This window comes from Harpegnathos saltator, unplaced genomic scaffold (genome assembly GCF_003227715.2).
Source record: "Harpegnathos saltator strain DR-91 unplaced genomic scaffold, Hsal_v8.6 scaffold604, whole genome shotgun sequence".
In the NCBI taxonomy this organism is placed as follows: Eukaryota; Metazoa; Arthropoda; class Insecta; order Hymenoptera; family Formicidae; genus Harpegnathos; species Harpegnathos saltator.
The window spans coordinates 534,233-558,176 of NW_020230432.1; the positions used below are offsets into that span (position 1 = coordinate 534,233).

Consider the following 23,944-nt stretch of genomic DNA (forward strand, 5'->3'; position numbering starts at 1 on the left):
AAATTTCAATTCAATACTTAATCTCAATCTGTAGTCTGATACGAGCTTCACGGTTCATTTCATTTTATTTCATCATAAATGCAGAAAGTATACTTAAGCGCAGCTATAAACTACAGATTTCGGCTGCGTTCCGATATTCACTGACAGTACTGAAAATTTATAATATACGTGATATAAAATATATATTTTCCGTACTGGCAGTAAATATCGGAACACAGCTTTCATCAACTAAAGGCCTGTTCTTTTTTTCTAAATGAAGATCATTAGGCCTGTTCGTTTTGTCTGCATTGCTGAACTGGTGCAACAAGTTGAAGTGAGAAAACCTACACTTGTCTCACTTTAACTTAATGCACCAGTTCAGTAGTGCAGACAAAACGAACAGGCCCAGATAGAGCAGAGAGTGCAGCGAAAAAGAAAAAGGGCAAGAGCACACGCTTTTGCATAACGCATAATGCATAATGCATAAGAGAATAAACCAATTAGTTTTCTTCATTTCCCTCCTCATAGAAATGAAGAAGTCGATTATTTCAAAAATAATCGACTGTGGTTGGTCAATTTGGTTACAACCAGGGCGTGCAAACTCTTAAGGCTCGTCTACAATAGCTGTAAGAGTAAGGTTGTAAGGCTGCAACGTAAGCTGTCGGCGAATGAAAATATTTCATTTCGTGTCTTGCAACCTTACAGCCTTACTCTTACAGCTAATGTAGACGAGTCTTTACTCTTACAGCTAATATAGACGAGCCTTAAGAGTCTGGCCAATGTTCTAGTTGGATACAAAATGGCTACTACACCTGTATTGCACCTACTGTAATCTCGGTTTTTATACGTGCACATGCAAGTGATAACATAACATCATTTCATCTTGGAAAAAACTTCCAACACAATAAGAGGACTATATATAAAAATATTTATAAAAATATTTTTAAAATAACTAGTTGTTGCATACCGGGATGCAGAAATAGAAGCGAAAATGGCTTCTATATGAAACGTTTTCCAATAAGTAAAAAACAAAAAATTATATGGTTGAAACAAATTGGAAGAGAAAACTGGAAACCGAAACAATATTCAGCAATTTGTGAGCTAAGCATGTAATTATATCAAATAATAAACAAAACATGTTTCTCATCTAATTGTATTTGTAGGTTCATTTTACTAAAAAAATGTGGGAAAAACCGCGACAGGATGGTTCCAAAAAATTAATAGCACAAACAGTGACAACAAGTTTTCCTCATACAAAAGTAATGTCGGAATCTTTCGATGGAAAAATAAAAAAGTTAAAATATAATGAAAACAACGATGAAAATAATTAAGTTATTATTAATAAATATTATTATTAAAATGTTATCGCGTAAAAACATTATTTTTTGTTAACGATACGACGTTTAATTATTTCTTAGAAATGAATTATGTAATTGTACATTATTTGCCTTATATTAAGCAAAGCAATTATAATATTGTTAATTTCCTTATTGAAAAAATGAAAGATATTGAATGTACTGCATTGAAAACATGTCACAATTTATCCCACAAAATTAAAATTCGTTTCATTCATTTTAAAATAAGAAAAAGTTGTCACACTGGAAAATTAGAAAAACCTGTTTTTAATAGTAAAACCATGGCTATGCATTCCGTTATTAGATAAAATTTAATAATCATGTTATTACATATGTAATGTTTTTTTAACTTTATGTAATATCAAAATTTAATAATAAAATTGCAAAAATGTATTTTAATTTTCCTTTTCCTATTACTGCTATTCAAATACCCCGCATACTTTGCTATCACTAATTGGTGGCGCCATTTCGTATCCAGCCAATCAAAAATTGGACCATATTGGCCAGACTCTTACTATAGGGCCTCTAGTGCGGAAAGTCGGTGTCGCCGAAAACGCCGTTTTGGCCGCTCTCATGTTCCTCTCTGCTAATAGCTTATTGTAGAAGGCCCATTAAATACAAAGCAGATGTCGGTTATAGGTGCCGCTAGTGTATACTGTAATTTACATAATGTAGTGTGCATGTGCGTGATCGTTATACAAATTTTGCTTGTTTGAATTGACAACTCTTATATTACGGGCTATACAAATTATTTACGCTCGCACAAATATTCTTTGAAATTTTTTAAACTAATCAAAGAATATCTTTAAGAAACATGTCCGAAAATATATTCGATGAATATTTGTTCAAAGGTTAGTAACCTAAACAATAATACTATTTCATGAATACTTATGTTATATGTTAATATAATGATTAATGTTTATTATGTTAAAATGCTATGTTTATATGTTACTATGTTATAATGCTGTATTTATATATTACTATGTTATAGTGCATTATTTATATATTGCTGTGTTATATTCTGTTTGTATGTTATATTTTTTGTATTCTCATACAGAAATAATTACATATCACAGATTATCATAAAGCTGAGAATACCGATGAAGAGGAAAACAACAATGAATTGCTGTCTCAATTGTATGCTGATATTTATTATCCATCAATTAATGAATATGAATTAGGACCAGATGTAGTATCAAATGCTGTACCACTATCTAATTGTACCATTAATGAGTTAAGCGAACAAGAAAATATACAATATAAACTTAAGGATAAAGCGATCTCAGAATTTAAAGCCATTGAAGGTAAATATAGCAATATAGCAAAGTTATAGTATAAAATGTAAAGAGAATATTGAGATTAAAATATTTAATTTTTTGTATCATCTGAGTATAAATGATACAGCAGTCAAGCATGTTGATTGATACTAAAATTCTATTTTGTAGAACCAGAGGAACCAGTTGCTGAGGTAATTGTTCAAGCTAAAGGAAACAATTTAGTTACTCTAAGAACAAGTAACATTGCAGGTATGTTGAATAATTGTCAATAAATGATATAGCAGTTAACATGCTGATTGGTACTAAAATTATGTTTTATAGGACCAGAGGAACCAATTGCTGAGATAATTGTTCAAGCTAAAGGAAACAATTTAGCTACTCTAAAAACAAGTAACATTGCAGGTATGTTGAATAATTGTCTAATTGTATAATATGGAAATATGGTATTCTAATAATGGGATTTTAACTAACTCTTTATTGATGGTAGGAAAGAAAAAGAAGAAACGTTCTTCCAAGAAGCAACAGCTTTTCAAAGAGTTAAATAATAAATGCTGGAAGAAGTCAGAAGAAAAAATTATTACTTTAGACGAATCAGATATAGAATTGGATATGGACACAAAGTACAACGTTTCACAGAAAAAAGTGAAACAAGAAATTCAGTCATATAAAACAGAAAAAAGAATTTCAGATAATGACACTGACTGTGAGTCTATTTTTGAGGTGCCACCACCATCAAGACCAAAACCACTTCTCATCGATTTGCAAGACTCTGACAATGAAGACGCTGGAAGTTCGATAGACGAAGAGGACTTGCTCGAGGGAAGATTGCGAGGGAATAAAAATGCACCCAAGGATAACTCAGGAGTCTCAAATTCGAGAGCTTCCTCATCTAGTCCCGAAGTGGAAATTATAGAAGTATTGTCCAATTGTCAAGACAAAACTGCTGATAGTACAGCCATCAATACACTTTTGCTAAACAAGGATACATCGGTAAACAAGGATATATCGGTAAATGGTAGAAATACACACATATATAAATTTAACGATATTATTATGAACTGTACGATGATTCAAAAAAGTGCCAGAAGAATCGATGAAATCATGCACTTATCCAAAGGTACAAAACAAAATGGGAGAAGCATGTTGAATGACGACACGAGCCAGCGTTCAAAGAGACCATCACAGGACATGGCGTCAGGAAGCAATAGCACAGACATTGCCAGCACATCTCATGAAACATGTCGGACATCGCAGGAGGGAGAAATAGACACCGGCACACTGACGAAAAAGATGCGGCAGGATGTTAATACCAATAAAATAAACGAACCATATAATATGGTGTGTAGTCTCAAACATGCAGTGCAAAATTTGCAGAACAAATTATTAGAAGTGTCATGTAATACCACCAATAATTCAATGATGAGCCTAAAGAGACACAGCGAAGGCAACAATGAAGACAACGGCGAAAGCGAGAACAACGCAGGCAACAGTAGTGTAGATAAAGGAAGTGGAGAAGTGAAGAGCAACAGTCCCGTGAGGAAGCGACAGCGTATTCCTTTAACCGACCAGCTGAAAGTTGTATCGACGCCGCAGATCAGCGGCAACAAAACGATAAGAAACACTTTGTACTGGACCAACTATTTTTTCAAACCGCTTCCGCAGCAATTGAAGAACTTCTACAGTGACTCCCGTGGCCAAGAGAACTTTGACATTTCCAAGCTTCAGCGCAGCATGTCGAGGGATCCGAGAATGTGGAAAATTTTGGACGAGGATCTGATGCCCAGACCTGCGATGAAGCGTGGTAGATATTGGAATAAATACAGTTATCAACGAAATGATCACCTACATAAAGACTGCTTGGAAGTATCTAAACAACGATGTTGTATGTGCGGCATGAAGGGTCATATGCAGTGGCGATGTCCGCAACAGGTATGCCTTACCTGCGGCAAGAAGCAGAATTCTTACCTCCAAACCTGTGACTATTGTTCCACTTTGCTCTGCACAATGTGCTCTTCGGTGGGGCACAAGAAGGAACATTGCCCTGATCTCTGGCGACGGTACCATCTGATAACGAAAGAAATAAATAAACCGCAGAGACTGCATCATGTGATGAAGCCGGCAAGCCAGTTGCATTGTTGTAACTGCACCAAACGCGGTCACGAGTCGTCTACATGCAAGGAATTTCGATGGTCCCGGCACTTTCCCACTCCGGCCTTTGTGACGAATTACACGGAAGGACCCATGTATCAGATGGAAGTCCATTTTCAGCGCCCATTTTCGTCTCTAATACGCCTAATGGACACTGAGAATGCGAATGTTTCATCGTTCAAAACGAAAAGCAACAAAATGCCAAACCGGCAGATACACGAGAATACGCCAGTAATGAAAGCGCAAACGAAACCATATACCGACGTAGGTCCGTCAACGTCGTCAGCATGTATGGAAACCAGCGAAAAAATGTGTACGCAAAAGGATACAGTGATGATGTTAACGGAAGCCACTATATTAATATTTGTTAACGTGATATATTGCTGCGGAAATTTTCACGACAAGAAAAATTCCAATGCGCGGGTATTAGTGAGTAATCTTTCTAATCACCAAGAGTTGAGCAGGTCAGCGAAAAAATTTGTGCAAAGCAAATTCTCGAACAATGCCGTCAACCCAGTCTTCCTCAGAAAACTGCGAAAAATAGTCGAGTTCCAGATAATGATAGGTCTACCAACCGGTAAATCTGAAGTAATGGTACAATTAGTGGCGCCGAAAGAATGCATCTACTTGTTATTTCGTCTGCTGATTCATTGGCTGAATCTTCCATTCGTCGAAAAGCAGAACGGGGTGAATGTGAATCTACCCTATAATACCAACGAGATGTACCAGCTTCTTAAAAATCAAGATATACGGCACTTTAATAAGAACAATAAGAACCCAATGAAACACATGAAACTTTTAACCAAGTTTCAGAACAAGCTGGTTAATATGCCTAAAAGCAAAGAATATTTTCACTACCAATCGTGTGTGTGGGATATACAAACCAAACTTCTTGCATACATCCATAGCAAACCGAAGCCGAGTGCCCATTTTCGCAATATTTTGTTATATATAGAAGCGTTGAAGTCGGGAACAAAGACCAATCAACTGGACGCTGCAACCTATCTTGATATTCTTCTAAGTTACAACAACGTATTTACACCCCACACGCCGCCAAACTTACAAACTACAATAAAGCACATAATGCAATTGCAGCAAAATTCGGAGAAGAAATCGGTGTTCATAGGAGAGCAACTTCCCTCAAATGCTGATGTAAACCCTTCGATACCATCTGCAACGTCGACTTCTTTTATGTCACAGAAAATTAATATTATAAATCCCTTCGCGATTACGAATATTCAGCGTATGTCTGAGGATATTTCAAATATCGCTGAGACAAATTTTACAGAGGACATTAATATTCAGAATATGTATGAGAATACTTCAAATATTGTCGAAACAAATTTTACAGAAAACGTCGATATTTACCAGCCAGTAATTAGCGACGCAATAGAAAATCTTATGCAACCTCCTCAGAATTGTTTCCTTGATGTCGAGCCTGTATTAATTGATTTGGAAAATTCGGAAAGAGAGGATAGTCAAAGGTCAATAGATAATGTGAATATTAACACTAATGTACAGGTGACTCAGCAAAATGTACTTACAATAAGTACGAGTAATCATAGTAATAACAAAAAATCTGGGTTACAAAAAAGAAAGAAAGTACTGCTTAAAACAAAAAAACAGTTAAAGAATGAGAGATTATACAAGGAAGCAAAGGAATTTGTTGATAAGGCCTATGCGTTTAAATTACCCTATATGATAAAAGCGGCGGAAGATTTACAAACAAAAATAAAAAATAAAATGCTTGTATATAAACATCTTGACGTACTGAAAAGAATGGTGAACATGGAGAACAAACATCAGAAGAAAATTAAGGCTTATTGCAATCAGATGAATTAACAGTTCCTTCATAGCTGCTTGTTATCTATATGTCATCATTTGACATTTGTTCAACTGTAATATTTTATAATTTTTTCTGTACATCTTCCATTAAAATTAATTTTGAATAACTATGTACTGAGAAAATTGATTATTATTAGTGTTTTTATTGAAATTATCACAATTCTATAAAAGTATAACCAGTAATTCTGAGATCCTTACGATACAACAGCCAGATTTATCATAACAGTTGCTTTGCGGTAATTTGTTTACTTCCTTGAACAATAGCGCGGTTGTGAAATATTTTATAATTTCATTGTTTTTAAATAAACATATTGAGAAAGTGATTAAATACTTTTTAATTAAATGATTAAGGTTTTATAGAAATAACCATTATATAGAATTGTCAGAAATATGACAAGTTTGTGAAATTTGTCATTTTCATTTTGTAACAAAGATATCTTAAAGAGAAAAAGAGAAATATATTATTACAATAAAATATGAAATATCTGATGGTAATTAATAAATTATAATGTCAATGTTAAAATCTTAAAAACAAAAATAAATTGCTTTTTATATTTGTGTTTTGATTTTTAGTATCTTGTATCTGTCTTTATATATATATATATATATATAAACTAATTATAAACATAGCAATTACAATTATATAATTGAGTATTACACGAGTGAGTTAATATATGAATATTTACATAATTAAGATTGTAATTACAAGTTATCTTTATTCTGTATATGCTATGTCTTATATGCTTAATTGAAATATTAAACAATTTTTTCATATATTATAAATAAAGGATTGATCTTTTAAAAACTTCAATGTCAATATAACATATTTATTTATTATCACTGTTTCATGTTACATTTATAATCATAAATTTAAATCAATAAAATCTGAAACTTAGTGACTTTAATGTTAAAAGTATCGAATCTACATCCTAGAAATCTTACTTTACATATAATAATACCAGATATGATATAAAATAAAATATAATACATATGAATGATGCCGACAATGTTACATTTATTTGAAAAATAACTCATCAGTCATTTTGAATCCCATTAATAACTTGTTAATGTTCCAGACTGCAAAGTTACTTCAGTCTTGCACAAGTAAACTTTTGAACTGTCCAACATTGTTTTGATGACATCGTACATAGCATCACCAAGTTTACTATCATCAAATGATCTCTTTTGTATTATCATTTAGTATCATCAGTAGAGTTTATCAAATGTATCAAGTAATCAGGGCAAATTAAGAGTTTGTCTGTTATTTCTTCATCGGTGGTGGTCCTACCATAGGAGGTGGTGGTCCATTCATCGGAGGCCTCATGTGTCCCATAGGTCCTATAGGCCCCATCATCGGACCCATTGGCCCTAGTGGTCCCATCATAGGAGGCCTCATACCCATCATTGGAGGTGGTATTGGTCCATGTGGTCCCATCATCATAGGGCCACCGGGACCCATCGGGCCAGCTGGATGCATTCCTGGTGGTGGCATCATTCCTGGAGGGCCTTGAGGTGGCACACCCGATCGCGATCCCAGGCTGGAGCCAAGATTCGGCGGAGGTGGTATAGCTGCACCCTTGTTTGCAGCGAAGGGGTTGGAGGCAATTTTACCAGCTTTGAAGGCAGCGGTTGTTGCATCAATGAGATGTTGGGCTTGCTCTTCCATCCATTTTTGGTAAAAATACTTCACGTTGTCTTTATGCTTGCGACCCTGACAATGCGTCTTTCGTACGCTCGGTGAATCGTGTGTCAGGTATGTGTCACAATAATCACAATAGTATTTCGGCATCGTGTCGATGATATGCGTTTCTACGAATTCTTAATAGAGCGAATAATCCAAATTTTTTTCTGTGACTGTTTACTATTACAGCTATTGACAAACGAACAATCGATGTTTGTAGGTTATGTTGAATGCGATTAACTTGTATACTCAAGCGCACTCTAGATTAGGCCTGGTCTACAATATGTGTTGTAAACTGTAAGCCGTAAGAACTGACCAATTATAGCCGATTATTTTTGTAATAATCGACTGTGATTCGCCAATTCTTACGGCTTATAATTTACGACACGTATTGTAGACCAGGCCTTAATAGTCTGTTCTTTTTAGCTGCACTACTGAACTGGTGCAATAAGTTAGAGTGAGAAAAAATATAGTTATCTCAATCTAACTTATTGCATCAGTTCAGCAGTGCAGCTAAAAAGAACGGACCATAAAATTGGTGATGCGCATGATCATCAACTTGCTGAATGTCGAGTATAGAGAAATAACTATGCGGTTTTAGGAAATTTTAGTAAGTTTTCACTACTCTAATTTGGCGGTTACCAGCATCAATTGCAGGTCGAAAATTTAAAAAATAATCCCAGCGAACACAATATTACATGTAACGTGCATGTTAGTTGTAATTTCCTACTCAACAATATATAAGTGTTATATAACACATGTGTTATATAACAGTTATATTGTTGAGTAGGAAATTACAACTAACATGCACGTTACATGTAATATTGTGTTCGCTGGGATGTGTTTTAACATAAAATAATGTCACCAACAGCTTGTCGATGGCTGAGATAACTCTTTTATATAGACAGATAGTTTATAACGGATATAAATGTCATTCATGAATATAGCACGTAGAAAGAAATTTCTGACGTTATCTCGAACGCGATAGACATGATCGTTTTGTTTTATGTTAATTCTCGGCAAATGGGATATACCTTGGCCACCTAGTAGCTCATTCGTAGCAGAATAGAACAGAACACGTAGGATGTGCGACTTGATACGTAGAAATTATAGGCATTATCATGAATTCTGTGTTATTACTCACCAGTTTCTCCTTCGACCAGTTAAAGATGTAGAGCACAGCGACATAAGCTCCGAAGGTGGAACACAGCAGTATGAGCTCCAAAGGATCACAACTGTGGATGATCGTTGGACATTATTAACGATACTCCCATTTCACCAAATATTCGTTTTCGGCAGTCTGAGAGTGGGAGTAGTCGGAAAGGTGGGCTTACTGTAATTTCTTCTCGACCGGGTCGGCGTCATGAAGCGTAAATTTTGATTTTATATCGCCATCACGCCGGGAACAAGTTACACTTGGCTCTACTTTTCTGACGATGTATTCATCCACCCACATTCTGCCGTCCTGCGAGATTTTATCACAGCAACGCTGATTTTCAGTACTCCTGACGACGACAATCAGCGTGCAAGATTCAACTTCGGTAAGTCTAAATCGCGCCAAATACGGAATGACTATCGAACTCACACGATTATACCCGGCAGCCATTCCGCAACTGACCGTTGGCCCCCACTCTCGCGCGCGCTTGCGATTCTCGAAGTATCGAAACGCGCGATACTTCAGGCGGTATTTTTCACTTCCTTATGCGAGGGACTCGACACTAGTGCCTTTTTCCCTTTCGACGATGTTCGAACGTGTGAGTCATGTCCTCTTGGCAATCTCGGCGGTAGAATATGCATCAAGTTCTCTTTCTGGATGATTCAAAGGTAAGAAATGGATATTTCAACTCTTCGTCGCCATGACGCGATGTATGTGCAATACTTTACGCGGGATTCCGAGTGGCCCGTTGCCCGACATATTTGCACTCTGGTCTTTTCGGTAATATTTGATTGTAACGAGCGCGCTAAATTTCCTTTCGTCAGTCTTGGTGATAAATCGCGCACCAGATTCTCCTTCTGAGCGGCTCAGATATAAAGTACATTTCGATTCTATTTCTGCCCTTGAATATTTACATACTGGTAATAGATTGTAGTAAATAACACATATATGTATACTACATGACTAATGTCTAAATGTAACAATGCGTAGATTATATAATGACAATAATTGATCATACTTGCACAAAACTTTCTCAAGATCTCTGAGGCATTCATAATTTCCAAAGTATTCAACAACTACAAAACATTCAAGAAACTTTAATTTTGAATAGCATATTTGAAATAAATCAAGGGTTGTATTTTTATATATCCAGTGTGATGCGACTTACAAATCATACATGGTCCCATTCATTTGTTTAGAGCAAAGAAACTGAGGGTGAAGAACCATCCCCAGGACGTCCTCAAGACGTACTCTGGACGTTCTCTGGACATCTGTGCTATTAGGGTGAATATTTTAGTTATTTAGTTGCATCGAGATTTGGTATAATATATAAAAAGTGATGATGCATGAGGTAGGCTTGATAAAAAGGAACAGTTTGTTGACGAAATAACTCCGTTTATTCTGAGCAAAGTACAAAACACTTTTTTAGCTTAAGATCTAGTAAGTTATGTTTTCAAAGTTATTCTTGTTCTCGCAGTATCGCGAGTAACTGATATAAATATGTCATCGATAATCACGCGATGTAACTTGGGAAATAATTTAATTAAGGCAACTCTGTCGTCACGCTATACATGCTATTAGTCTTTCTCGCGTGTGTATATATATATATATGTATATATATATATATATACACATATATATATACATACATATATATGTGTTATGATCAAAACCTGAAATCATCCATTTAATAAATTTTGCTGCACTTTTCTTCATACTTTGGCTGATTCTGTCGGCTACATCGAGAAGTAAAATTTAAGAACTATAAACATAATGTTCGTGTTTCGAGCTGTAGCCAACAAATTAAAGTCAATTCCAAGAGTGGCTAAATTTTATTGATCAAAGCTCGAAACAATTATAGAGTTTCAATGGAGTTTCGGACTTTGGCCAGTGTAGTTGACCAAATCTGGAATTGGACGGGTATTTCGCGAATTTGCTGCGCTTCGGGCTTCGACTGTAGCATAGTATAAATCTTTCTATGTGCTGTTTGATAACTATAAAGCCGATAAATCGTAAATATCGCATAATTACAAACTTGTCTCACGCGATTTCGAATTAACGGCACTTTTTCTTCCTAAAAGAAAAGGCAAAATAAAATCTCTCTAAAATGCTACACGTAAGTATACTAAATTCTACCCCGACTAGACTAGCAAGCGATCGAGATTTTAAAAAACCGGTTGCGATTACACTGTCCGTTATTATATACAAGTTTCGCCAAAGCTCTCGGCGGGAGTTAGGCTGCCATCGAAGTCGGCAAATAAATTAATCCCTTAACGATAAAAACCTCTAGGATTAGCTCTCTATCGTTAGCGAGCGATTATCCGAGACTATTAACGACGCGCTCGCGAGTCTCGTGAGGTGAACCGTAAATCACACATTTGGTGTTGATCCGTTTGTAGCAAAATATTAGGAGAATCGTGTAAAATCGGGGATGAAACATTTCATTATTTATATAACAATTCGAAAATATATTGGCAGTGATCACTTCGTACACGCGTTAATTTGTAGTAATACACAGCTTCGTACATTTAATTTGTCTATAGCTATAATACGCGATCTACAGTTCACATTGTATAACTTCGCGAGTCTTGATTATCCGTGTATATATATATCGCTTCTTTTAACTCCCGCGAATAAATTAATATAGCCCAAATCGTTAAAAAATACTGTATCATATTTCGATTTGAATTAAGGTAACGATAAGATTCTTACTAGAACTACGAACGTGATTTTCGTCACGTTCCTTCTTCGAGTCATAAATGCTGTTTCGCGAATGAAATCTTGTGCATCGGCGTAACGTTCGTTTTGCATGTTCAAGAACACATCAATATAAAACTGGTAATATTTGTTTTACACCCTCTGACTTCTAAAGCTTCTCTGAGCAGTGAGCATTGAGATCGTGCAGAGATCCATCTACTTTCTTCGCTGAGAAGAAAGGGAGGAAAATTTGAAAATAAAAGATAAGAAAATATATGAAGTATACGGTATCATCATACCATAACGAAAATTGTCCTTAGTTCAACATAAAATTTGCTCAAACGCTGTATAAATGTGTTTCTTCGTAAAATAATTACATCAAATAGGCACACGCGATGTTTTCAGATTATTGGAGTCGGGAATACTCTATATATTTATATTGCTTATTCGATTGAGTTACGTATATATATGATTTAGCAATAATTAAACGCGTGTCATAAAACTTGTTTCCGATCGATGAAATGCGATTTATAATTTAGACGTCTTTTTACTTTACGCGCGAAGCTCTGCAATACTGGGTAATACTAATTGCCACGTTATTACCATATATCACGGTTAGGAATTATTGTCTTTTAGCAGACGCGAGTTGGCGACATTATCTCGTGTCGATTAAAATCGCTCGTAATCAACGAGTACGTAGCGTCGTGTCGAAACTTTTCAGATTCAGGTGTTCAAGAAACGATTGTTTCCACTATTAACTATTCACTAAAGTGGTGGATGAAAACATTATTATAGAAAAATTCTAGGAATTTTAATAAAACGAGGGATATTAGAGTAATACGAATACAATATTAACTCCTCAAACATTATGATAATAATAATTGTTTACTTCAATTTGAATTAAAAATTAAATTATTACTTAATTCATTGACGCCCTCGTTTTATATAATTCATATAACATTCATATTTAATATACATGTATAATATCCATCGCATGGATATATTCTTTTGAGATATTACGTATGTATATTAAATATTAAATATATAAATATTAAATCGTTTAACGTCTGATATTGACTAATAGTATTTGTATACTTTCGAGAAAGGAAATGAGCAAATCCACCATAATAATAAAGAGTTAAATTTTTAAACTTGCACCATAAGAACGTCGTGCTAGTTAACAAAGTATTCCCAGATCACAAAGCGGTCTCAAGAGTGGGTGCACTCGGGCTACGTGCAACGTTTTGTATCGCAGCGTGTTGGGGTGATTCCGATCTCGCTCTAAATCTCTTCTTGAAGTAGAGGTTCTGTGTTTGATTGGCGTTCGTGGGTGTACTAGCCAGGAATTGAGCTCTCGCCAATTGATTGCTAAGTCTCCTCGATTCGAATGCGCTTATGGCGTCGAGATCTTTTGAATCAGTCGGCAATGTAGCCTTCAAATACTGCATCGCCGTGTTGATGGCGGTAATTTGAGGATGTGAAGATGCTGTGTCCTGGACGGTTGTCGTATTCTTGACGGGAGACACAATTCGCGTGGGATTGTTAGGTACACTCGTAGTTAGTTCTTCCGTTTTATCGCCTTGATTTCGCGATTTCGTCGTCGTGAGATCAGCATCGAGTTCGTTCGTCGGCATCTTGTCCGTTGTCTCGTAATCAGCCAGACGCAAATGAGTCGGTAAGTCGCTGCAAAGGTCCAGTTGTCTCCCGAAGTTCAGTCTTGAGATAGGTGACGTGTTCTCTGGCGAAGGTTTCATAGCTTTCTCCTCTGCCGCGGTGTCTTCGATTATGGTGGAGGAGAGCACATCCGTTCTCGGCGTCTGGAACCTCCAGACCGAGCGAGGACTCAGAACCTTGGCCAAGGGACTCTGATGAGCGTTCGGCAACGGTTGCTGTTGCTGTTGCTGACATTGGTTGCGCGACATTTGTAATTGCTCCGCAGCCGATCGTCGCACAGGACCTGTTTTCACGCTCTGCTGAAGGAGTAAACGTTTGAAATCCATTCGCGATGTGGGCGACTGAACAGTGGTCGGTATCTAGAAAAGATTAATCAAATTAACAAGCGAACTATGGCCAACTGCAAATCGAGTTACAGTAGTTTAGAAAAATAGAGATGCCAATCGTTCGTGTAGAGGAAAATCAAGTTCTTCAACTCGAGTGTAACCTCATGATTACCTCTGGAGCTTTCTGAGATTCCGGGCTCCAACTGTGTCTGGTGCCAGCCGGTGTCTTCACTAGGGAGTTCATCGAGCCGTATGGCGATACATTTTCATTATTGTCATTGAGTTTGATGTTAAGTCGCTTCTTCGACTTGTGAATCGCGGCGAATAGCTCCTCGTTAGACATAGTGCTCTTGGTGGGTGACAGGATCAGATTCGTCGGTGTGCTCCTGCCGGAAGAGGTCTGGACAGGAGTACTCCTACCGGACGAGCTCGGCACCGGCGACGCGCAATTATTAGAGGCGGTTAAAGCTAGACGTTCCGCTACGGTTGGCGTCGATCGCTCGGTGGGAGTAGACGATTTGAAGCTGTTACCGTAGCCAGGGCCGATCGGCGAAATTGGATTATTCTTGAGAATGTCCGCGTTAGGAGACTTCGCAAGAGGATCATTGGCGGGTGAAGATGCGAAGAATCGATATCCGAGTGCAGCTAGGCTTAGAGGCGTTGCGAACCTGCTTAAAGACAATGAGATGTTTAACACTATGTCAATCACAATTGCTTATTGTTAGCGCTGAGTTCCCTCGATGAACTCGATGTTTAATGATCTATGCTCCCACGAGATAAACGTGGCGTTTTCATACAATGAAGATAAATAAAAGATAATTGAGGCGATTGCGTAATTAGTGTCTTTAGACCGTCTCTCGATACCATCTCGACCTGGTCTAAGTGATAGAGTTGCTAAAGGAAAACGCGATTAACCTGTTTCTGACATCCACGACCGACTGCGGCTGACTCTGCACGTATCTGCCCCGCATTTCCTGCTGTTCCAAGTTCCTTCTTCCCAAGTCCACGTGGGAGCCGTATCGAGCTTGCTCGTTCTCCGCAATCCTCTGGCCTTGCTTCGCCATCACGTGCATCCCGCTAATGGTACCGTGTTCCAGCCCTCTCGTGATGTCCGGTGTGACGCTGCGCGGTGGGTCGACCTCTCGTTGTGGTCTCCTCGTCGGCAGGGTATAGAATTGCTGATTGGCATCCCTGGCCGGTGAACAGAGCTGCTGGTTCCTCGCGTTATGCATGTGCACCGTTTGATAGTTCGCGGCTCGTTGGTACTCGTAATTGGACATCCGCGGCTGCGGATGTTCGAGGAGGTTCCTGCGGCTGTCATATTGCTGGATGGTCGAACGAGGGTCGTAGATATCCTGCGAATAGGTCTGCTTCCGGTCTGTAATCGGTTGCTGCTTCTCGTTATCCGAATACGTTCGTAGACACGGCTGCGAGTCCTTCAGGATCTCCTGGTACTTTTGCGACTTCTGTCGGTCCTCCGTAGGAGACGGTGGAGCGACATAGGGTGGCGGTTGGACTATCGCCTGGGGCGGAATCGATTCCGGTGGTATGCTGAGTAAGGGGTTGTCTGCAACAATTAAGAGGGTGTCGTTACGTTCCTCGCAAATGTTACAACTTGAGTCGCGATCGAATCGAGTACGAACGTTTCGTTTTCAGACGTTTGAAATGCGATCCGGGTATTACTATCGTTTAAGGTCCTTCAGGCAGCGCGAGAGGGAAGTTCTTTCGAAAACTTGTTAGATTCTGGTCATGCCTACGGATGTTATACAATTGGTACATTGTATTATTTTTACGGCTATCTCTTACTTTTTGTTACGATTATTCTTAGAAATATCATGATTAGAAGTTTTATAAGGAAGTTTCAATTATATATATATATATATATATATATATATATATATATATATATATATATATATATATATATATATATATATATCAAATCCAGGGATTCGTGAGTAAATTTTAGTACGATTGTTAGTCCTGTTTGTTGGTCTTATATAAACGTTTCTACTGAAAGCGTTAACGATACTGGATTAATTGATTATAAGACGCAATTACGAATTTCAACACGTACATTGAGAATATTGGCTGACACGAGGACTTATTAAAACAGCGATTGATTAATCCAAGCAAGGCAAGCATGTTGCAAAAGCGCTACAAACACATGCATGCGGTAGACAAAACGCGGGCAAATCACAATACGATGCACGAGTCTGATGTCAACTTCCGCACGAGTTGCTCAAATGAGTGGTTGAAAAATCGAATTTTGACGCACATTAAAACCAAATGTGTGTACAAAGCAAGATAGTAGATATATATATATACACGTCCATCTCGAAGAATTTAACTGCGAGATATATATACAAAAGAGAGAAAGTATATTGTAACTTGTTTCAAAATAAGAAGGCAAACTCGTTGACGATCTATATCGACGTCAAGCTCGCGCGCTGTATCTGCCAAAGTTAAAAAAAACGTACTCACCAGGTACATGGAGCATGGAACTATGATATGTGTGAGTTACTAGTGAGGAGTGCCACACGCGCGTGAGGGTGCATTTTTTCTCTAAAACTATACAGTAGGCACATGTACGAGGATACGCACATTAAAACGAAAAAAAAAGAAAATAATACGCAAAAAACAGGCTCGAGGATCGCGGAATTTACGCGGAGGGGTGCAGTATTTACAGACTCAGAGGTGTAAATGATGCATGTGGTATGTGGATGAGACGACAGAAAGAGAGATCGAGAAAGAGAGAAAGAGGCAGAATGAGAGAAAAAAAATGACAAAATGCAACGGCTTTCCAAAAGAATGACGTCTATTCACATACATTCCTCGTAAAACGTTAATGACATCGTCTCTCGTCGGCGTGTCTAATTCTATGTACAGGCAGACTGCGCCACGATGCAATCCGGGTGTACAGAAGTGAGAGAGAATGTATACATATACATATTTATATAATAACGTTGCGTCGGTCTTAACGGCGGATACAGGATCTTAATGCTACGACACATATACACATGTACAGTACACGTGGATAGTGCATGCTCCCCTGCCCAGGTTGTAAGTACGTCCTCGGATATTAGTTGCAAGCTGATTAATTAACACTGCTGCCAAGGTAACACCGTGAAGAACGTGAGGGAACGCGAGCGCGATGCGCGCCGCGATTCTAATTAATGCAGATGTGCCGGTATTTTACAACCGGTATGTTATTATCGCGTGTTACCGCGCGAGCACGTGGGACGCGAACTCGCAACACTCGCCCCGTATAACTCGATGTTATCGCGCGCTAACTAAGTGTTCGAGGTTGACATGGTAACTATCGTGTAGATTACAGGTGGTGTGTGTCCGTTACGAAACGGCCGTTATATCATCCGTGAAGGGAGCACGATCCCTGAGAACGTGCGCGCGAAACGACCCTCCGTGAACATTCTTACGTGCGTAATTCCTCGTGTCCGATTGTATTCGACATTGTCTCTCTTTCTCTGCCATAGAGATCATTTTCCTCTTTTCTCTCTTTTTTTCTTTTTATAAGCAGCTCTAGTACTTTTTAACGCGCCAGATCTGGACGGGAAAAAATGTAGCAGTCAGTTATGTCGATATCGCTCTAGAAAATTAAATATCTCGATTGAAATGTTGTCGAAAAAAGATGTTGTCGCATTATCACGGTGCCACCCTGATTGTGAAACCCATGATCGCAGCTACGGGGTTCTATGTGTCCACACAGTTAGTCCTTGTTAGTCAGTGATAGACGCTACTTACAACGACAGGCGAGCACGCATCGAGCTAACATGCGACACGGCAAGTTAAGGCACATTTACGAGAGTTTCACGAGCATGCCGGGACGTCAACTGCCATTGTCCGCTCGATCGTGGCGGATGACGGCCCTATTCACTTGTAAAATACTTAACAACGATCAGTCAACACAGTCGGACTTAGAGGTATGTCTTAACACTTCTCCGACCAGAGCGAAATTAAAGTTGAATAACCAAATCGGTCGGTGAATGCACGGTGTCAATTTCAACTTGTATATTAATCTCGACAAATATGAGGAGGGCGCCTAAAGAAAAAATACTGATAAAAGGTTCTTGCGAATCTTTCATGTCTCCGATCGCACGAACGGAGAGGCGAGATGATCGGCAAAGTGTTAAGGTAACGTCAGTACACAATAACGTGATTCTCGCATCGCCGATCCGTAGACGGAGGTCAATAACTTAGCTTCGCGTAATGCATTATGTGCTCATCGATCAATCGCAAACGAAGCGCGAGAAGAAATTCAGGAGATCGTAGCCGCGCGATTACATTGAAATGCGTACACGTCGGAACGTCTCTTTCCCTCGTTGCTTTATCGACAAGGAAAAAAGAGGAAAAAAGAAGAAGATGAGACTCCGCGTCATTGGGATCAATGATTTCTTACCCTCGTTCACTCGTCTTATCAACGTCGGAACAAAGAATGCGTCACGACGAATTATTCGTCTATCGCGAGCGGATTTTATTACCTCTGAGTAATCCCGCTTTTGCGTTGTCCACGCGAGGGGATTTCGCATTTCGACACTCTCGCTGCGTAGCCGTGAAATAGCCACGAACTCGCGCGGAAAACTCGATCGGCGACACCGAGGCTCGTCGACCTTGCGATAACGCGCAAAGTGGTCGTGGCTGTTTCTAGAAACGCAACGGAGCGATCGTTCTACGCAGAATCCCGAATGGTCGGTAGTAAATCCGTGATCTCCGTAAATCATCATTCTCATCCTGGTCACTGGCCATATGCGTGCAATTGTACACAACAACAGTAACGTGCATCACTATGACTCTAACGTCGCAGACATCTAATTACATAAATTATATTCAAAGACAAAGTACTTCGTATATTACATGACACGTTCGTGCCTTGATATAAATAATGTGGACAGAGAGAGATCGCACTTACGAGGGATCTCGCAAACGAATCACACTTGTGTCGCGTCGAGAAAGAGAAAGAGGGAGAGAGAGAGAGAGAGAGAGAGAGAGAGAGAGAGAGAAAGAGAGAGAGAGAGAGAGAGAAAGCGCGCGCGATTTTTTTCTGTACATTTAACTGGACGGATTTTTCTCTCTCCCTCTCTCTCTCTCTCTCTCCCTCTCTCTCTCTCTCTCTCTCTCTCTCTCTCTCTCTCTCTCTCTTTCTGCTCACGACGCACAATTGCGCGTCTATTCTAAATATAATTACAAATCGGCGAACGGGCGCGCGCGCACGACGAAGATAAAATTTATCGTCGCGGCCGAGTGCGCGGCAAAATTTACACGTGTTCCATCCGCCTCTTACGTCAATCACGTTTATTTTGAAGATTGTACGAGCGAAATTATCTACGACCATCACATCGAATTGCGGCTATGATTTTACGCAACGGTATTTCGCTTTATTCGAGACCGCTCATCGCAAATATAAAAACGCCACAGGTTGTTGTCTCGTCAATTATTATACCGTTTTTATTTTTGTTCAATAGCCGCGCTAATGTTATTGTTTACTCGCGACGTGATTTGCACGAGATCTGTGGTTAAAAAAAATATTTACGGTTATTTTTACGAACGCGCATACGAGATTCTGGTTTTCTGTGCTATCTGTTGTATATTTTGGAGCTGCGGTGAAGAAAGCAGTGTGTGTGTGTGTGTCAGTAAAAAAGATTGAGCTTCTCTCTCTCTCTCTCTCTCTCTCTCTCTTTCTCTCTCTCTCTCTGTCTCTCTCTATCTATCTCCATCTGTCTTTTCATCTCTCTTTATTCTCGTGTTTTCAATGGTACTTTCCACTGGATGTCTTCGCCTTCCCTCTGATGCGCTTCTTTATGTTCGTGCGCTAGTTTTGCAATACCGATAAGGACGCGCGCGGTCACTCACGCGATCTCGCTTTAATGCCAGTGATGTCATTGATATACTTGACGGACAAATTAGCGCCCCACTTGAGTTTCGCGGAATGTACGGAGAGATTTAAGGCACATCGATTGTGGAAAAGTTAGGGGAAAGACTTACGTGTGTTCTGTTAAAATCGAAATTAATAGATCGTCATAGTCCATTGTTACAATAAAAATACGCGCGCGTAATGTGTACAGTTTTATAGTAATATATTCTGTGACGGTCAAGAAGTAACAATAACGCGCAAAATTATTGGTTATGCAACGGATATAAATAAAAATTGCAATGAAACTGTTGCCAAACAAAAGTGTGAACCGTTAAAGTGACAGAAGTTTATCGAAATCAGTACATAAATGGATTAACACAAGTGACAAACGATAAGAATGCAAGATTCCCGCAAATATTTGTAAATATATATTCGATATTTCCTTCGGATTTATGATGTAATATCGAATCGCGCGCTAGTTTTGCAATACTGATAACGATGCATGCGGTCACTCACGCGATCTCGTCGCTTTAACGTCAATGATGTCACCGATATTGTCATAGACTTGAGAGACGAATAAGCACATTTTCTTAACGCAGCGGAATATGGAAAATGATTAAATCATTAATGAAAAAAGTAGAAGCAAAAAGATTTAGATTTGTGCATGTATGTCGTTAATGGATTTAAAATTAGATTTATCATTGGTACGGGGTCGATAATAAATTTGATTTTGGCAACATATGAAAGAAAAATATGAAACAAATCAGAAAGGCAATTAATAATATAATAAAATTTACACTAAATTATCATAAATAATTATGTCAGAAAAATTTGCAATATATAAAATATATAGATCATTCGTAACATTCGTATTATTCGTAACATTTTCTGAAAATCTTGAAGCAAGATATAAAATATTAAACTATAACGTTCTACGTAACGAATACAAATAAACATTGAATTCAATCAAATTCTTGTGAGAATGAGAAGCGCAGGTTATCAAAGTGACAGAAACTTATTGGGAAATATCAATATAAATAAATCAACATAAACGTGATAAAAGATAAAAACACAAGATTCTCGTGAATATTTGTAAACTTCGATCTTTCGTTCAGATTTGTTATGTAACATCGAAAACACGTTACAATGTTATCCATATCAAAATATATATAGATGGTAAAACATGAAATTCCCAATTTAGTATATTTGTTAATGATTTTATGCAATTTATTGCAATTATCGTGTACGAGAGCTGTGAATGAAAACCAAAATGTTGACGAATTTTTAACATACATTGTATAATGTGAAGATATTCGATTTAGATAGATTACAGCTGTAGAATTAATTCGTCACTACCACAGTAAGATTTCGTTGCGACATGTCTCAAGTCTCGAAAAGTCTCATAAAATTATCGAATAATGTAAACATATTTGTTTCACGCAAGCGTAAGAATTGAAGACAAACAAAGCAACTTTCGCGTTTGTCTTGAAATCTCTTGCCGTAGTAGTCACTTCGGCGAATGGTAGTTCGATCGGTAGAAAGGTGATCGGAATGGTAGATCGATGATTGCGAGGCAATGCACTCCCCGCGGTGAATTTTTCGTAATGTTTGACTTACGAGGTCGCCTGGTCGCTATGAAGAGAAGATGTCTCGCCAGCATGTCGACGTATTGGCGGGAACGGCACTGATCGAGCTGAGAATCGCGAGCCGACTTACGACCGAGCGATTCTGCGTATCAACCGACGGCCGGCGACTGTCTGTCTAGCGACAAGATTTCCTCCCCATTCTTGCACCGATAACGTTTTATCGTAACACCGTGTTACAAATCGACTGATACGTGAAGCCCAAAGACCTCCGCCTGTCTTCCGGAAAGGGTTTTCGTCGTCTCGAATATAGAGCGAGTTTTCTTGGAGGAAATAATCATAGGAAATTGTGAACGTCGACGTTAATCTTAGAAACGTGCGTTTCGATCAATTGTTTAGACGTGGCGATTTCGAAAAATGTAATATCGCATGCTCGCACAAAATTGCAATTTCCTTGATCGCGACATCGAGCAGCCGATTGCTTGTAGCCGAAACTTGCACATTGTCCAATTTTCGTGCGAATTTAAGCGCGAGAGAACGTCGCGAACGAAAGACGAACTGTAACTCGCTGTTCGATCGTGAGACGATCGTACCGGAGCGCACTGAAAGCGCCGGGGAGCGCACGAAAGTATTTCAATCCTCGGCCGGGATTTTTGTTTATCGGCATCTGGCTATTATCGTGCCGGGATAAACATCATGTCTGATGCAATTCCGTTGGTTGTTGAGCCAGCGGCTAATAACGCTGATAAGGACTAACAAAGTGAGTCTTCATTGGGTGCCATTCCAGTGCGATAATTCATCATTTTCCTCTTTGCCGAGGAAAGTTTCAGAGGAAAGTTTTAGTGTTAGCTTCGCGATTCGGTGCTCTTCCGCGTACATCCGAGTACATAGAACAAGTATAACACAATGATATTAAAAACATCAGAGCGTTCGATTTTTGATTGAGATGACGCTACTGCATTATTTTATAAATCTAATCGAAGTAACTTGATTAAAGTGGATGTCATTTTTATAAATGTCATAATGTGCATATTGATAGCGAGAAACAGCTGAGGAAACAGTCTCATTTAAGGACAGATCTTAGTTAATGAGAAATCCTGATCTGGGATTTCGCAAACTGGAGTTTTTCATTGGGACAATTTTCTTTTCCTGAGACAATTCGTTTCGAGAACAAGAGGAAAAATCGACTCGCTGATTAACCTCGCCGAGCGCGGTTTCCCAGCGAGCTAATTGCGACAGAACTATTGAACTCTAAAATCTTCCACGCACAATCGTTTGATGATAGAGAGCTCGGCGTTTATCTCGCAACAGAATTAAAACATCATGCCGGGGATCGTCGGCCGACTCGCAGCTGGGAAGATCGGACGAATGTTAGATAGAGAAAACGTGACCGGTACGCGTGTATCTCCGACTCGTCTATCTTTGTTCGCGTCGCGCGAGAAAAAGTCGTGCGAACTCGTTATCGTGACCGTCGAACGGTTCGTTTGCCCCGTCAATTTGATGAAGTGACACCACAGGCTGAGGCCCTCCCTTTCGCATAACGCGCAGCGTGCCGATATCTCCCCCGCGACTGCTCACTTCTCGCTCCAGTTGCATCTGATTAGACCTTGATTCCGCTCATCCTCCGGTCTATTTTACGCGATGATCTTACCGCGGTTATTTAACGTCTCGAAATCACTCGCCGCAGTTATCGGCGACGGTCGCGGACTCTTGGCAGAAAAAACAGAATGCCGTAATGCTCGCCGTGCGGAAAAAAACTTTTGCAATTTTACCGACTCTAGTTCCCTAACGAGTTGTGTATCCCGCTTTAATTATTCGATTCTATTTTTTTTTTCCTTGAGAAGCTTCGATTTTAATTATGAAACTTGGAAGAGACAGAAATATTCCATGAATTATAATTTCAGACTAAACATACACATGTATAAAATTCTCTTCAAAATATACTTTTGCGCGAAATTTAATACGCGAAATTTATGCTGTATAAAAATCTCTTGTATTTTATCATGGTTTTTCTCTTTGGAGCATTTAAAATCTCGAAAAGATGAGATTCAATTTCAATTCACAAGGCACTTGCGACAAATAATAATCTTATTGCTCGCTCATCAATAATAAGCGGCTCGCGGTATCGATTTCTCGTGCCGATTAGAATCCCCCCTCATGTTGTCAAAGACAAACTACGGAACGGACTCGGCGAGTACAGGCGCATTCGATGCGGCGTAAAACTACGTTATCGTATTCGCCAAGCGTGTAATGATCGCCGAGCGAAGCCGAGCGAACGAACGATGCGACGATCCGTTTGTTTTGCCAGACGCGACCCGACTCGTGTCAATTCGCATCAACCTCGCTCTTTATCT

General features: G+C 38.9%; 3 protein-coding genes across 6 annotated transcripts in view; 1 reads left to right on the forward strand and 2 right to left on the reverse strand.

Annotated features, from left to right (window-relative positions):
* The first annotated feature begins 1,982 nt into the window (after positions 1–1,982).
* LOC105183290 (uncharacterized) lies at positions 1,983–6,927 on the forward strand. Its single transcript, XM_011141304.3, has 5 exons — positions 1,983–2,185; positions 2,411–2,638; positions 2,780–2,860; positions 2,933–3,013; positions 3,099–6,927. Exons 1-5 carry the CDS (start codon positions 2,149–2,151, stop codon positions 6,599–6,601), a joined length of 3,930 nt encoding a protein of 1,309 aa, XP_011139606.1. The 5' UTR covers positions 1,983–2,148; the 3' UTR covers positions 6,602–6,927.
* A 556-nt stretch (positions 6,928–7,483) lies between these two features.
* Positions 7,484–8,537, reverse strand: snRNP-U1-C (small ribonucleoprotein particle U1 subunit C). Its single transcript, XM_011141305.3, has one exon. It carries the CDS (start codon positions 8,391–8,393, stop codon positions 7,866–7,868), a length of 528 nt encoding a protein of 175 aa, XP_011139607.1. The 5' UTR covers positions 8,394–8,537; the 3' UTR covers positions 7,484–7,865.
* Positions 8,538–11,431: 2,894 nt separating this feature from the next.
* The window catches only part of gukh (NHS actin remodeling regulator GUK-holder), a 91,003-nt gene continuing 78,490 nt past the window's right edge, over positions 11,432–23,944 (reverse strand). For 2 of the 4 annotated variants that reach the window (XM_011141306.3, XM_019841538.2), the window contains exons 9-11: positions 15,054–15,705; positions 14,311–14,809; positions 11,432–14,171 (exon numbers count right to left, since the gene is read on the reverse strand). In XM_011141306.3, the coding sequence (XP_011139608.1) occupies positions 13,335–14,171; positions 14,311–14,809; positions 15,054–15,705 (1,988 nt within the window). In that variant the 3' untranslated portion in view covers positions 11,432–13,334. The remainder of the gene's footprint in view (positions 14,172–14,310; positions 14,810–15,053; positions 15,706–23,944) is intronic. The other 2 variants (XM_011141307.3, XM_019841539.2) reach the window with 1 other exon arrangement.